Source organism: Hemiscyllium ocellatum, chromosome 11 (genome assembly GCF_020745735.1).
Source record: "Hemiscyllium ocellatum isolate sHemOce1 chromosome 11, sHemOce1.pat.X.cur, whole genome shotgun sequence".
In the NCBI taxonomy this organism is placed as follows: Eukaryota; Metazoa; Chordata; class Chondrichthyes; order Orectolobiformes; family Hemiscylliidae; genus Hemiscyllium; species Hemiscyllium ocellatum.
Genome location: NC_083411.1, coordinates 20318284 through 20335126, shown reverse-complemented (window position 1 = coordinate 20335126; position 16843 = coordinate 20318284). Strand labels below are relative to the sequence as shown.

At 41.8% G+C, this 16843-nt stretch overlaps 1 protein-coding gene across 1 annotated transcript in view; it reads right to left on the bottom strand.

Annotated features, from left to right (window-relative positions):
- The window catches only part of LOC132820297 (beta-arrestin-1-like), a 46874-nt gene extending 30251 nt beyond the window's left edge, over positions 1-16623 (bottom strand). The window contains exons 1-7 of the mRNA XM_060832320.1: positions 16597-16623; positions 15637-15741; positions 15337-15397; positions 12117-12161; positions 8175-8371; positions 6127-6186; positions 1768-1835 (exon numbers count right to left, since the gene is read on the bottom strand). Of these exons, the coding sequence (XP_060688303.1) occupies positions 1768-1835; positions 6127-6186; positions 8175-8371; positions 12117-12161; positions 15337-15397; positions 15637-15741; positions 16597-16623 (563 nt within the window). The remainder of the gene's footprint in view (positions 1-1767; positions 1836-6126; positions 6187-8174; positions 8372-12116; positions 12162-15336; positions 15398-15636; positions 15742-16596) is intronic.
- Positions 16624-16843: the final 220 nt, after the last annotated feature.

Below are 16843 nucleotides of genomic sequence, written 5' to 3'. Positions count from 1 at the left end.
AGGTAATTGTGGTGAACAATTACTGGCCAGGTGAATGTATACTATTGTAGATGACAAATGACCATATTCAGACAACTGCTCGTTTAACATATATTCTTCTTCCTAAAGGTAGTTATGAACCACAATGCTATGAACACCATGTTGGAGATGGCAAGGAGGCAGGTCTTAAAGTAACCCCAGCTGGATTCAGGATCAAACTCATTGGCTGTTGACACCATTCTGACCAAATCAATCACCTTTCATTATCACTGGGTCAAAGTCCTGGAGCTCTCTTCCGAAAGGAACCTTGGGTGTACATTTTTATTCATTCGTGGGATGTGGCCAACACTGATTGGGCCAGCATTAATTGCTCATCCCTAGATGAGTTTGAGAATGTGATGGTGGCCTGTTTCTTAAACCAATGCTGATTTTGATTTGATTTATTATTGTCACATTCACTAAGGTACAGTGAAAAGTTTTGTTTTGCCTGCAGAACAAAGATAATAGGGTGATAAAACGGAGTGAGGAGTGTAAAATTATACCTGCAAAGAAGAGGTCCATTTAGAAGTCTAATAACAGTGGGGAAGCTGTTCGTATATGGTGTGCTTAGGTTTTTGTATCTCCTGTCTGATGGAAGGGATTATAACCAGGATAGGAAGGGTCTTCGATGATGTTGGCTGCCTTTCTGAGGCAGCGAGAAGGGTAGATGGAGTCAATGGATGGAAGGTTGGCTTGCATGATGGACTGGGCTGTGTTCTCAACTCTGTAGTTTCTTACTGTCCTGGGCAGAGCAATTTCCATACCAAGCCCTGATGCATCCAGATAAAATATTTTCTATGGTGCATCAATAAAAAATGGTGAGAGTCCTCATGGACATGCTGGAGATATACACACAGTACCATTACAGAAAGAGTTCCAGGATTTACCCTAGCGACAATGTAAAAATGGCAATATATATCTAAATCAGGACAGTGAATGACTTGGAGGAGAAGCTTGCAAGTGGTAATGATATGCACTGCCCTTGTCTTTTTAGAAGGTAGAGGTCATGGGTTTTGAAGATGCTGCCCAAGGGGCCTTGGTGAATTTCTGAGGTGTATCTGAGTGTTGGTGGTGGAGGGAGTGAATGTTTGTGGATATGGTCTCAATTGAATGGGCTGCTTTATCCTGAATGGTTTCAAGCTTCTTGAGTGTTGTTGGAGCTGCACTCACTCACCATTGAAGTATCCTTTGGTGTAGGTTGGGATTAGAGTGGTGCTGGAAAAGCACAGCAGTTCAGGCAGCATCCGAGGAGCAGGAAAATTGACGTTTCGGACAAAAGCCCTTCATCAGGAATACCTGATGAAGGGCTTTTGCCCAAAAGATATTCCTGATGAAGGGCTTTTGCCCAAAATGTTGATTTTCTTGCTCCTCAGATGCTGCCTGAACTGCCGTGCTTTTCCAGCACCACGCTAATCCAGATCTGGTTTCCAAGCATCTGCAGTCATTGTTTTTAACTGCTTTGGTGTAGGTAGGTGGGCCCACTGATTCAGAGAATTGAAGACATCATAAAAATCAGAAGCAACTGGTCAGCAAACTGAATAAAATCTAAGTGGCAATGAGGAAAAGGAAGGACAAGCAAAAATATACAGTGGGTCATTTGAAGGTTTCATATACACTTAACTTAAACTTTGTGAGATGTTTTAAAGATACATTCTAATTTGCAGGTTTGTTTCCCTTCAGTTTTCACCATCACTGTGGAAAGATGATCGCCTGTTTTTGCCACGTTAGCAATTAGGAATGTAGCTGTACCTTTTATGAATCTTTTCCTCCAGATTATCTGCGCAGAATCCTTTCACCTCAAAGTCCACACCACAGGCCTGTAAAAGAAGTAAAATACATTTTAGTTTAAGCTCACTGGGATAAAGACGTCACTAAAACTAAATTTCTAATTTTAACAAAGTCATTGTCCTTCCTTAATTATTAAGCTTTTAAGCAAACACTGTTAATCAAACTGTAAACTATACACCACCCTGTTCCCTGGAGAACATCTCTGTCTCAAGTTTGCTGCAGTGTTCCAGCTAAGCTCAGTGCAAGCTGGAAGAACAGCATCTCGTTTTCCACTTGGGGTCCCTGCAGCCTCTGAACTCAATATTGAGTTCAATAATTTTAGGGCCTGAACTCTCTTATGTCCCAGTCTGCAACCCCACACACCAGGCCTATTATCACAAAACCTGCCATTTCACCTATTGTTAACCACTAACAATCTCCATTAACAGCTATTCACCCTCCCAGCCAGATTGTTATCCATTCCTGTGCCTGTCCAGCTGTGCTCCTCTCTCTTTGGGCTCTATCCTTACCTATATGTTTACTCTTTCCCACCCTATCTTCTGCATATAAACTAACATTTTCCTAGCTCCCATCAGTTCTGAGGAAAGATCACCAGACCTGAAACATTAACGTTGATTTCCCTGCACAGATGTTGCCAGACCCGCTGAGCTCTTCCAGTAACTTCTGCATTTGTTTATAATCTATGCAAGTTACCAATCAATGGCAGGCTGTCATGATAACACTAAGTATGTCAATATATTATTTGATGTGAGGTTCCATTGGCCTTTCCTTGTCCCTAGGATGGACATTGACTGCACTTTTGGATTATGTTTACTGCAGCCCCTAACCCCAGAGAGTGTAAGAAATTGACAGAAACAGGTCAATTTCTGAGAAGGGACAGCATTCAAAGAGGTTTTGGTGTTGAGCTTCATTTTGTGTGACAGTGTGAAACAGTGACAGAATGTCAGAAGCTTGTCCTACATCTTTCCCTATCTGTTATTTCCCCAAAAATGTTAAAAGAAATTCAGGAGAAGAGGTGCAAACTGTTCTAGCAAAGTCAAAAACTACTCCAATTTTCATTGCTTCTTCTCCCCTGCTTTAACCTGGATTGTTCTTACTGCAAGAATGGTCAATGTGTTTTTAGTTTAAAACCAGATTTTTCAGATTTCTGTGACACTGAAGCCCTAAGCTCCTTTGCTCTGGTTGACAGATAGCTATATATAGGGCAACATGTGACTGAGGTTTATTTTTGAGATAGTGTGTTGCTACTTGCAACGTTTGCTGAGCTCTCGAACTGGAGTATAGTTTACTCTGCACTGAACTGCTTACCAAATAATGGGAAACACATTTAAAATAACTTTAGAATGTTTTTGCACTTGGCAGAATTTTAGCAATGTTTTTGGAAGTAAAATCACCATAGTCTTACCATACCATAGAGCTGCTCACTCATTTGAGAGAGATGATTGGTTGTGGTTTAACCTGAGGGTCACCATGCTTCAGGCGAGAAGAGAGGTCGAGAAGGGGAATCTTTCATAGTGGCCTCAGCCAGTGCAGAAGTTGAACCGCCATGTTGGCATCACTCTGCAGTGCAAGCCAGCTTTCCAGCTAAGTTTTGGGAATGTGTCCCACGACATATAACTATTTCTTCAAAAGCTAAAAACAATTGCTTTCAAGCTGATATAGGTATATGTCACCAACAGATCCCATGTTTGTGACAGAAATCTTTAATGTCTCCAGTACGTGGTACTAATATAGTCCGTGCCTACCTCCTCGATAGTGTGGCACACTTTGTAAAGTTCACTGATGCAATTTTAACAGCAAGAACATCCTGGTGGGTAAAAAGTATAATACAACTTTTTTTTCAATACTATCCATCAGTGAATGTTATCAAACAGTAAAGGCTACAATGTTTCAATGCTGCTATCATTTTGTCACCTCAACCGAAAGAAAAGCTTTCCTCCAGGCAAGAAAAAACCTTGCAAAGGATTAAATATTTGCTGCCTTATTTACCAATCAGCAGATGGTGCTGTTGCTTCTTATGAATTACTGCTCAGCTGTTCACATCAAAGGATTATACTTCTGTGGAAGATCCCTCCATTTCTCCCTTATTTTTGTGTGTGTTACATTTCCCCCATGGATCCTTTGTGATGAAAGGTTCAAGCTTGAGAGGGTACTGGTTTAAGGCGGTTGGCATAAGAAGCAATGCAGATGTGAAAAAAAATGTCTTATACCACAGATTTACAACCTGGTCTACATTGTCTGAGTATGAGACTGAGACCCATTCATTCCTGAATTTTCCCAAGAAGATTAGTTAAGAAGCTGAAGAGATTTTTTTAAAAAAATCAAGTTACTGGGAAAGCTTGTGGGAATGGGACTAGTTGAGTTGCTCCTGACGTGGGCTGGTTTAACCTCAATGGATGTGACTGGTGTGGTGGTGCAGTGATCTTGAAAGATCCAGGCTAATTTCTGAAGGCATGGCTTCAAATCCCACGATGACAGGTGGTGGAATTTAAATTCACTTTATTAATTATTCTGGAATTAGAAACTTGTTTCCAGCCTGGTGAGCATGAAACTATTGATGATTGTTAGAACCATATGGTTCACAAATGCCCTTCAGGCAAGGAAATATGCCATTCTTACCCAGTTCGGTCTACATTTAACTCCAGCTGAAAATTGCCTTCAGTGGATCTATAAACCAGTACTTAACTGCCCCGACCTAGCAAGTCTCTCAGTTAAAGGTCATTTAGGAATGGGCAACAATATTGCACCGTTGGCAATGCCCACATTGCATTAAAGAATAAAGAAAAAGTGTCATCTTGCTGTGCTGTAACCATTCTATAATTCTGCGTTCTCATGTGTGCATCTGGGCTTATTGGTTGCAAAGCCAATGGAAAGTGACTCATTCATTGTTGGTCCTTCACAGACAAGGATGACTCTCTTCCATTGTCCGTAGTTGGAAGTACAGGCCGATGCAGCTACTGTAAGCTCTGTTACATTTGGGGCAGAGGGCGATTGTGGGAAGAGGTGGGTAGGGGCATTGATGTGGCAACGGGCTCCTTTCATTGTTTTTGCCTGGGTAGGAACAGGCTGGCCTGCCTTATCCTCGTTGTCAGGAGTCTTCGATGACCAGGATTAGGTTGTTGATGATTGATCAATACTCTTTGAACTGAAACCCAGCATGAATACACATCATCAGGGCAAATTAAAATTGGCAAAAAGGGAGAGGATAAAAAAAAAATTGTCTCTGCCTGTTGTTACGCTATGGGAGATGATTGAGTCAACTGCCTTGCCTGTTCATGTTCTCTAGTGGTGTTGAGAATGTTCTGACACAACTTTGCTGTACTCCAAATCTAGCAGAAGCTAATCAAAAACATTACATGTCTATAACAGCCCTTGCAAAAAAATAATGATGGTTCAAATGCAGCCCAGAATGTGACTTGGCTGAAAACATTCTGGGTCACTGGCTTATAACTGTAGGCACAGGCATACAGCCAACATTCCCTCAGTTGTATGAGAGAGGATTTTGGTAACAATTGGAATGATCTGCTCTTGATTCCAGTATAGATGCTGTTGGGAATATAAACTCATGTTCTCTGTTGGTGAAGCTAAGCTGTTTTAAATCTGTTTGTTCTATTTGCACTTTTCTAATTGTGGCTGGTTTATAGGCATGCTGAGGGCAACTTTTAGCTGTTGATCACCTAGAATATGGGAAGACATATGTTCAACAGCTCAGTATCAAGTGAGATGGGGTATTGCTGCATCTTAACCATTCCGTTGGATGACAATATTTATCAAATGGTATTTCCCCACAGAGCTGAAACTGAGTGAGCAACAGAAACAGGTGACAGTGAAATTGTACAAATAAAGGGTTAATATTCAGGGGCAAAGTGATGCTCAGAGTGTTACACATGGTTTATACAATTAATGAATCTTAATTGATGGTCCTAAAAGGGATGCCTCTCAGAATGCCTCAAAAAGCTTTGAACTTAGAAATAACCTTTGCAGGCTATCATTATCTTCCACATCCACTTCTCTCCTACCCACTCCATCCATCTGCCAGGACCTGACCTGCCAGCCAGCTCAGTAAAGCATTTGGTCATTGCTGCCTTGAACTATGGCAAAGCCCCATCTGGAGTATGCAGTCAAAGTAGGTGCAACATTATTAAGGTTGGGATGTAGAGGGAGCATTGACTTTGAGGAGGAGACGTAGTCACTTTGTCAGCATCCTGCCAAGTACAGGTGGAGTTTGAAGATCATTCTTCATCCCCAATCCATGTTTCTTCATTTTCAATTAGGAAGTGCTTATCTAGCCAGGAGGTATTTCACTGAATTTATATTTACCTTCCCGTGATCTTCTGGTCCTGGCTGCAGGGTGATTGAACATGGCAGATTTGGAGGGATCTGGAAAGATTTAAATAATTTCAAAGCAAAATAAATTTCAAAATGACCTTCAAATTATTGTCCTTGAGTCACAAATACTATTTTTACAAATAAACTCTTATGAGCCACTAAAAATCGAGAATTACTGAGTTAAATATGCCTTTCTTAAAGAAAGTAATACAATTCTGCAAGACATGCATACTAAAGGCATGGTGGCTCAGTGGGGTGCGATTCCAGCTTCAGTCTGTGTGGAGTTTGTACATTCTCCCCATGTCTATGTGGCTTTCCTCTGGGTGCTCCCGTTTCCTCCCACAATCCAAAGTTGTAGATTGGCCATGCTAAATTGCCTGTAGTGTTAGGTGCATTAGTCAGGGGACATGTAGAGAAGTAAGGGAGTGGGTCTGGGTGGGTTACTTTTTGGAGGGTCGATGTGGACTTGCTGGGACGAAGGGCCTGTTTCCACACTGTAAGGGTTCTAAGTAGTTCATTGCGCTTAGATTATTAACAGACCTTAAGTAAGATCATAAGGGATCAGTGTTCACATAAACCTGAGCAGATGTAGAAAGCTGAGGTATTTTAATCTTTTAAAAGTGACCTTTTCAATAATCAGAGCTCAAGAGCTGCAGAGATCTCTGTTTTAATGCAAAGTGGAGTGCAACAAAATGAGGGGTCAACCAAAGTGTAGCTGGATGACAGAATGGCTGCAAACAAACAATGGTGTAAAGATGCTGCAAGTTAGAGGAGTGAGACAAACTGTGAGCAGTAGTCCTTCTGGCAGAAGCACCTATAAGCAGCAGCAGCTAGTTATGTGAGGTGTTAGCCAGTTTGTGGCTCATGTTCATGACGGCTATGATGAGACACAGGAAGGTATTGTAAATTTGGAAACTAGCCTTGTGATTGGCAAATGCATTTCTGTATAGATAATTATCAGTTGGTACATTTTGGTAAGAAAAATAGGGAGGTCAGAATGAGCTGCAACAGTCTCCAATCCTACAAATGTTCCATGATTCTACAGATTTATCAAAACATAAGGGGAATGTGTTTTAAGTCCCAGAAGCAGGTAGCATTAGAGTTAGATCTGAGGGTAAATACAAAAAACACTGAACGGAAGTCATCTCAATTGCAGGTTTGACTGAGGCAGACGGAACATTCAGTCACGTGAGTGTTGGTCATTTCAATATTACAATGGGGTTGCATGGCTTCATTTTAATATTCTTTGTATTTTTCCATTGTATGCACAACCCCCACAATCTAGGTCCCAGGATGAAAAATTACCATGACTCGTTCACCACCCCACCACCAAAACTGTCCAGAATCTGCACTTTCAGACCTTCTATTCCTGGCAATCTAGTCGTCTATCATTGGGAATCCCACTCAAAGCAGCCTCACCAGGAAATTCTGCGGGATATTGAGTAAACCTCTTCTATGGGTCTTCCCACCTCCCATGAGCAGTGGGTCATGTCCCTTGCCCTGAGCCAGAGGCTCTGGCTTCAAGTCCTAAATCAGGGTCTAACATCCAAAGAACGTGTGCCCATTGTGTGGTCCAACAGGTGGAGGATCAACCAATAATTCTTTCCAACAGTTGCCAACACCAAGTGGTATGAGTGAGAGAGATTACTGGTCACTGATGTGGTGGAATGAGAGTTGGAGCCTCTCCCAATTCCAATCCATAATTCCAGATGTCAAAATGCCTGTAAAAATGCATGTTGACACAGCAACTCATCTCCCTGGGTGATCCTGCCACCATACTTGTTCAGAACTTGGCCACGGCATGATGAGATCATCATTTTGGTCTCTCCATTTTGAGAAAATAAGTATTGGAGAAGGTGCAAAGAAGATTTATTCAAATCATACCAGAACTGAGAGGTCATAACTTTTAGGAAATATTGGAAATAAAATCCTGTGGTTAATTTTAGCAGGAAGCCCAGGAAATCCATAATTCTGGGTTAGTTATCAGAACTGACGGCTTTGATAACAACAAAAGCGATCTGGTAGCATTACAGTCATACCTGAAAGAGGAAAGGATAGCAGTTTTCTTTCAGCTTGTCAGCCAGCTGCTCCTGTAGGGGAGTCAGTGGCTTTTTGTTGTCTGTAACTGGTGGATAGACCTGGATTGTCTCACAGTAAATATCTTTTCGGAAACTAAGGCCCATGACATCCAAATCTTCCCGTCCATATCGGAACGCACATGTCAACATCACATAAGCTGTTTAAACAGGGAAATGAGAAAAGCATTTTCAGCAAATGAATTACTAATACTTTTATGTTTATAGGGAATTAAATGTAATGGTTTAATGGTTGTACATAGTACTATTAGCAAAGTAAAATTGGGCTTGTGGTTCTGTAAAGAAGCATATTTGGGACACAAAGCCACATATTCAGGTATTTGGACATGAGATCAACAGCTTGATCAAACATGTAGGTTTTAAGATGTGTTTTTCTAAAGCAGTTTCTATCAACCAGAGAACAGGGGCAATGCTGGTTCATACAGATTAACACTGGCTATTGTTTTAAGCTCCATCTGTAAGTTTGTTTATCTTAGAATGCCTTTTAGGGGAAGGTGACATCATGGAACTTCCTGACTCCAAATATGACTGCCAAACCTTCCTTCTTTATCAGTATTTTCACTCTGTATTAGCTAACGTCCTGGATGCATACACATTGGGTGTTCCTCTCCATTGGGCCACCTATGAGCTAATTCTACCGCAATGCTCTATGGAGAGGCATTGCATGTCAATCTTGCTAGGGGTCATAGAGTACCAGCACCTGAGAGGGTGATAGCTTTTTCTTCACGAATCTGAAAGTTATGGCTTGGCTACGTGACCATTTCCAAGGCTGACTCTTTTTTTTCAGGAACTGATGCAAAAGTGGCTGGAAGGAGGTCAGGTTAAGTATACATTTTCGGTAATAATTCACCAGCCCAAGGAAAGGCCCAAGCTCCGGTACAGACATGGGAACTGGGGAACCTTTGATCACCCACCCTTTATCCTGTCGACTCTGTAGTCCAATTAGGGTACTAGGGGTGCCTGAAATACACATTTTTCCCTTTGGCATATAACCATCTGGGAGAGCTATCTAAGGACTATGTCCAAATTCTCGAAGTGCTCTTTATTGGTCTTCCCTTTTATTACCATGTCATCTGGACAGGTAGTGACCTGGGGTAGACTTTGCAAAATGTTCTCCATCATTCACTGAAAATTTTTCTGGCAAACCTTGTATAGTGGTACAAACCCTTATGGGTATTAATTATAGCATACTTCTGGGAATCTTCCTTTAAAGACAATTACAAGTACGCATGGCTCCACAGAGACCAGTATCCCATTACCAAGGCATCCTTTATTTAAATGTGGAGAGTCTTTGACACTGGTCCAGTTCCCTAAGAGCTAGCTCTCAGATCGAAAAGGATGTCTGACACTCCTGTTTTTACATGTCAGCCAGGGCTCCCATATTGGACAGATTAACAGCCCCAATCATGGAACTCAAATTCTGTGAGGTCCAGCTGACTGACCTCGTTAGAATCACATCTTTTTCCATGTAGTTGGCAGAGACCAGTGGGGTACCACAGGGATCAGTGCTTAGACCCCAGCTTGTTCATGATATATATTAATGATTAGATTAGATTAGACTTACAGTGTGGAAACAGGCCCTTCGGCCCAACAAGTCCACACCGACCCGCCGAAGCGCAACCCACCCATACCCCTACATTTACCCCTTACCTAACACTACGGGCAATTTAGCTTGGCCAATTCACCTGACCCGCACATCTTTGTGACTGTGGGAGGAAACCGGAGCACCCGGAGGAAACCCACGCAGACACGGGGAGAACGTGCAAACTCCACACAGTCAGTCGCCTGAGTCGGGAATTGAACCCGGGTCTACAGGCGCTGTGAGGCAGCAGTGCTAACCACTGTGCCACCGTGCCGCCCATTAATGAGTTAAATGAGGGAGCTAAATGTAATGTCTCTGAGTTTGCAGACTACACAATGCTGAAAGGAAGGGTGAACTGTGAGGTGAATGAAGAAGCTTCAGTGTGATTTGGATTAGTTGAGTTCGTGGACAAATGCATGGCAGTTGACATATAATATAGATAAACGTTGCCACTTTGGTAACAAAGATATGAAGTCAGGTGATGTAATAACTGGTAATTGATTAGGAATAGAAAGTGACTCAATGGTTAGCAATGCTGCCTCACAGCACCAGGGTCCCAGGTTTGATTCCAGCCTCGGGTGACTGTCTTTGTGGAGTTTGCACATTCTCCCCGTGTCTGCGTGGGTTTCCTCCGGGTGCTCCAGTTTCCTCCCATAGTCCAAAGATGCGCAGGTTAGGTGAATTGGCCATGCTAAATTGCCATACTGTTAGGTGCATTAGTCAGAGGGAAATGGGTCTGGCTGGGTTATTCTTCGGAGTGTCGGTGTGGACTGGTTGGGCCAAAGGGCCTGTTTCCACACTGTAGGGAATCTAATCTAATCTAATCTAAAAAAAAGGGGAGGTACAACATGACCAGATGTCCTTGTATACCAGTCTCTGAAAGTAAGCATGCAGGTGCAAGAGGCAATGAAAAAGGCAAATGGTATTTTGGCCCTTATGGTGGAAGGATTTGAGTACAGGAGCCAGGATGCTATGCTGCACCTATCCAGGGCCTTGTTGAGACTGTGTGCAGTCTTGGTCGCCTTATCTGAGGAAGGATGGTCTGGTTTTGGACGGAGTACAATGAAGGTATACCAAACTGGTGCCTGGGATGACAGGACTGACACACAATGAGAGACTGGATTTATTAGGACTATATTCACTGGAATTCAGAAGAATGAGGGGTTATCTCATAGAAACCTATAAAATTCTAATAGGGCCGGATAGGGTAAATGTAAGAAGGATGTTCCTGATGATCAGTGAGGCGAGATCTAAGTGTCATAGTTTAAGGTTGTGGGGAAGGCCATTTAGGACTGAGGTAAGGAGAACTTTTATTTCACCCAGAGACCAGTGAGCTTATCAAATTCTCTGCCACAGAAAGCAATCAAGGCCAAACATTGGATGTTTTCAAAATGCAGTTAGATTTAGTTTTTGGGGCATTGGAATCAAAGGTTATGGAGAGAAATTTGGAACAGTTGGATAATTAGCCATGATCACATTGAATAGTGGAGCAGGCTCAAAGAGCTACTTCTGCTCCTGGTTTCTGTGTTTCTGTTTCTACATGAAGTTAATACATGAAGGAGTCCTAATCTAATTGAGACATGTACAAATTCAAAGGGCTGAATGGCCTCCTTTTCCTCAGTTGCTCAGATTTAGATTTTCAAACCAGAGTCTAAGAGTCGCAAAAAGCCTTCAAAGGGATCATGGGAATACCCAAATCAGCATATTGATGACTTTTCTTCATTGCAGTTGTTGACTGAACTTTACCTTTGTCTAAGTAATAATACTACATTATTTATAAAAGTGATCTATAAAAATCTGAAATGTTTGTCCTGAAGGTCTGAATTTGGATCCAAGTGTGCCACTTTTGTTTTCCTGACTCTGTAGAACACAGCATCTTCACTGAGTTGATGTCTGATGGGCACACAAGTCTGCTACAGTTTTTGAACTGTATCAAATATATTGTTGGGCTATTGAGTCTGCCTAATATTCTACACAGTGGCTGCATACTTCACAAGAAGTCATCGTGAATGCAAGAAAGCTTTCATTAAGCATGGGTTCAGTTCCCAGATAAATCCCTAATAATTTATCAATAACTTACTTCTCAGAGTTACCTTGGTGCCAGTAGAGGGAAGCAACCAAATTCAAACTGGACATTAGATCTTTCTCATCAACATTTGGTGACAGCTGGTTTACAGCTCAGCAACAGAGCACTGGAGTCAGCAGAAAACCAGAGATGGGAGGAGAAAGTTGTGTGGTGGGCCCACATTAGTGTCTCCATTGAGTAATCAAAACATGGAATGGAAAGTCTGTTAACTCCTTACCTCTTCTGTCCTTTAAATAATCTGGATCAAGCAGCAACATGCCATCTGTACGAAATAAATCAACACTGATTAAATTAACAACATGAATACAATCTACTGAACAAAAATTGTGCTTCGTGAATTCTAACACCAGTTAGGATTAGAACTCCCTTAGGTATAACTTTAACATAAAATTATTAAGATGCATATATTTCTGCCCATTTATTACCCTGACTGAGATACAGAAATTCAAAAGTCTGATTTCCTGAAATACTTGCAAGACATATCCTTTGTTTACTTAGCCTTGTTCTAACCTTCTCAAGATGCTTCCCTCCTGCCAATTAGGTCTATGAGCAATGAGGATCTTCAGGACAATGTCCAAATAACCAACCTCTGTGTGTGATTATACTACAGCCTATCTGGATGAAGGTGATAGGTCAGAGGGGGCAGTGATGGACTGGTCCGAAGGGTGGTGCTGAGTTGGAGGGTAAGGACTGGGATAATGTGAGGAGAGGGGAAATGAGGAAGCTATTCAAATCCACATTTATTCTGTGTGGTTGCAGGGTCCCAAGGTGAAATATGAGGTGTTCCTCCTCCAGGCATCAGATGGTCATGGTCTGGCGGTGAAGGAGGCCCAGGAACTGCATGCCCTTGATGAAGTGGGAGGAGGAGTTGAATTGTTCACCATGGAGCAGTAGGGTTGGTGTTGCGGGGTGTCACAGAAACGTTCTCTGAAACAATCCACAAGAAGGCGTCCTGTATCCTCGATGTCGAGGAGACCACACCGGGTGCAATGGATGCAGTCCATGCCCAAAAGTCCGTATGGCATCATTATAATGGTTGATGCTTATAACACTCTTCTGTATGAACCTATTTCAATAAATGTACATCATTAGTCCATGTAGTATGGAACGGTGTATTCCTGGCTCTGTATTGAACATTTTTTTCTTGAAGCTGTACCATCTATTGAACAGTCTCCATCAGCTCTGAGCTCCAGGATGTTAGCAGACTCAGTAAACATCACACCCCAGGACAGTGATACAGACACATTCTCACAGGGGCTCCTGGAGGGTTTGGCTCACTGGTGCTGACTCCCCAGCATCAGCTGTCAGTCACCCCATGGTGCCTCCCCCAAGCCCGGCTGCATCTTATCTCAACTTACATTCAAGAAGCATTAGGATCCAATGCTGTCTTTTTCCCATTGACCTCATTCAAAGAATTTTTCCAAGTAGGAAAAAGTTGGAATCCATGACATTTTGGATATTTTTGAGAATAGTATTGGGAGTCTGGGGCATTCCATGCAAACCACAGGGCTATCCCAGCAAACCTGGTACGTCTGACCATTATGACCAAGGAAGGAAATCATGGGCTTTGATTCCTCTCCAACTGCTGAGCCCCCTATGGACAGCATGACTGCTCAGTGATCAGCAATGCTGCCTCACAGTGCTAAGGACCTGGGTTCAATTCTACCCTTTGGTGACTGTGTGAAGTTGTACATTCTCCCTCTGGGTGCTCCGGTTTCCTCCCACTGTCAAAAGGTGTGCAGGTTAAACGGCTTGGTCATGTGAAATGCAATGTTATAGGGCAAGGTGGGAGGTGCGGGTCGCTCCGGCTTGGATGCTCTTCGGACAGTCATTGTGGACACAATGAACTAAATGGTCTGCTTCCACACTGTAAGGATTCTTAGATTTTTCAAATATCTACCTCATGCTCACTTTAACTCTGGACAACCTCTGTTGAGCACCTTCTCAATCCACTTCAGGTGTTACAGAATAAGATGGTGCCCCACTAATTTATCTGGAAATAGTCATGCAGTAATAGTATTTTCCACATGTGAGTTAGCTGATTATATATTTGATTTGACACAGAAGAAGTCAGAAGAATATGTTTGTGTCCTTATCCTTAATCATCAACCTTCCATGGACACAAGTAAAGCATTTTTTTCCTCAGCATCACAATATTTTAAAATAGCGTGAGGCAACAAGCTTATTAGAAACAAAAGTTTTCTTTTCAAAGTAGCTGACACACAGTTCTACGCAAGAAAGCCCACCACCCAAATTACACCTTTCCAAACTGGTGAGGTTCATGCATTTGTATTGCATATGCATAAAGCTGGAGCACTTTAACCAGACAGTCATTATACCTTTGAATACAACACCTTCTTAATCCCCAATTCAGAGAGCATCGAATTCTCCTGCATAAGTTATAATCCAAAAAAACTACTCCACCCCAGAACCGAAGGAACTTCTGGTAATTTCTGCAGTGGTCACGTTAATGGGAATAAGGTTACAGAATATATATTCATTTACTAGAAACAGGAGTGAGATCATTGTAATTTTGTTTTTTTAACATACATTTAATAGAGGAGGTTTTTGTTCCAACGTTCTAGGTTCTGAGTTAGACTTGAAACACGTTTGTCTTGCCACTGGCAATCTTCCCTTCTTTTCTTATTCTCTTCCACCTACCTTGAAGATGAGAACTTAAGCTGGGTTTTCACTAACCCTTTTGCACACTGCTCATACTACCTTAGAAACGATAACAAGCAGAAAATTCAACTGCTTATGGTTTCAAAGCCAACTTGGTCCTTCACCCGTCCAGTATTCACGTGATGGGAGTCTGTTAGCTCATTTGGCTGGATGGCTAGTTTGTAAGAGAGAGTGACATCATCCACGTGGGTTCAATTCCCACAGTAACTGAGTTAAAAATCACACAACACCAGTCCAACACTGGCATCTCCAAATCACAGTAGCTGAGGTCACCATGCCTCTTGACCTTGATTTTCACCTGAGACATGATGACCGTCAGGTTAAAGTTACCCTCCAATTATCTCTCTCTAAAGGAGAAGTAGCCCTATAGTCTTCTGGGACTGTGGTGACTACTGCTATCTGTACTTCAAAAGAGAACAATAATTGGATTCTGATCAACTCTCACTCTCATTGTCCAGGCAGGAATAAATTCCGCTTGTGAAGTCTTATTACCACTGTGGCTGTGAACAGAGATTGAACCTAGAATATTTCTAGTTTTCAATTATCGTTTATTCACTAGTCTACAGAGGGAACTTGAAACTTGAAACTTCCATTGAAAAAGACTGAATGGAAAGATATTCGATCTATTAGAACTTTACAAGTGCTTACTCATATACACTTTGCTATGTGCATTGCACAGGCAGAAGGAATACATATACAGTCATACTGCACACCATCACTTCTGATTCATAGATGGTTGTCCTCAAGGTACTTACCAACTGGGTCCACAGTGTCGACATGATCTACAAAGTCTCGCTTTCCCAGATAAAGTGAGAGCTGTTGATAGAATATTTCACACAAGACTGTAAATCAATCTCCAACACTACACTTATCACAGATGTCAAAACTACCTCAAAGCTTTCCTGCTGGGAGAGAAATAATAGAATTACAGGGAACCAAAAAGGAAGGAGCTACAAATGGAACAGTGAAATTAAAAATGTCCAACAGTGATATCATGACAAAAGATTAAATGAACAGTCAATCAGATTCTCAGACAAGAGCCTGAAGATACTAACCTTGGCATTGGGGCTTGTCTTTTTGAAAACTCTGGAAATTGAAAAGTAAAGAATTACCCAATATAGTACATACTTTCTAACTGTACAATAATGTGTCAGGTGTGCCTCTTGCAATAAAAAGAGGAGTTGTTTAAAGATTCCTTAAGTTGAAGAGTTTAATTGGAAAATAGACTATCAATTTTCATTATAATGGTCTTTTAACCACCCAAAAAATTCAATCCCAAATATATTTTTCCAAGAAAAACATCAGCTAGTTTACTTGATCTTTCCATGTGACTTAAACGTTTGGCAGCTACGATTATGTTTTCCTCTGGTCCTTCCTAAGAGTAAAAGTATTTTTTCTCTGATTTGGGGATCAGAATCATATGAAGCCCTCCATATTATGATGTGATCTGATGATAGTTCCATATACTATAGCAATGCTTCATAGGAACATGGGAAATAGGAGCAGGAGTATGCTCTTCCACCTCTTCAGCCTGTTTCACCATTCAGTGAGATCATGGCTGATCGTCAACCTTGACGCTATTTCCCCCCACTATTCCCCTCTCACAAGATGCTATCAATATACAGAAATCTGAGTTTTCTATCTTGAAGATGATTGAATTTCCAAAGCGCTCTGCAGTAAAGAATTCCACATACTGACCACCCTCAAAGTCAAGGGATTTCTCCTCATCTCTGATTTATATGCTGGGGATCCTGAACTTGAACTGTAATATTGGTTCACAGAAAAAGGCACAGACACTCACAGGGTACCAACATGGAAATGGAATGTGTGAAAACTCCAACTGATGTTAAATTAGCAAAAATGTGTGTCACATTATGCCACTGTGAAGAACATCCCTCCAGGGGGCACCACGTACCACATTGCACAAGTTGGCCAAATCTTGAGTCATTCAGTTGGTAAGTGTCATTTTTTATTTGGGGTGTGTTTTAGGGTGGACAGGGTCTTGGAAGGGATACCCCAGTACACTCTTTAATCCGGGCCATTTTTAATCCAGGTCCTCATTTGAACAGTTCAATTCTGACACCTTCGCAGAACCAGGGGGCATGAGGCCATGATGCGTTTGGGAATTGGGGTGGCATGGGGAGTTTGGGAAGGTTGCTTGTTGCAATTCCACCTTTGTTCATTCATTTTGATCCAATATCAACGCATCTGCACTGGAGCTTGTAAAGGTAAAAGCTGAAGGCAGTTTTCAGAATGAAATAA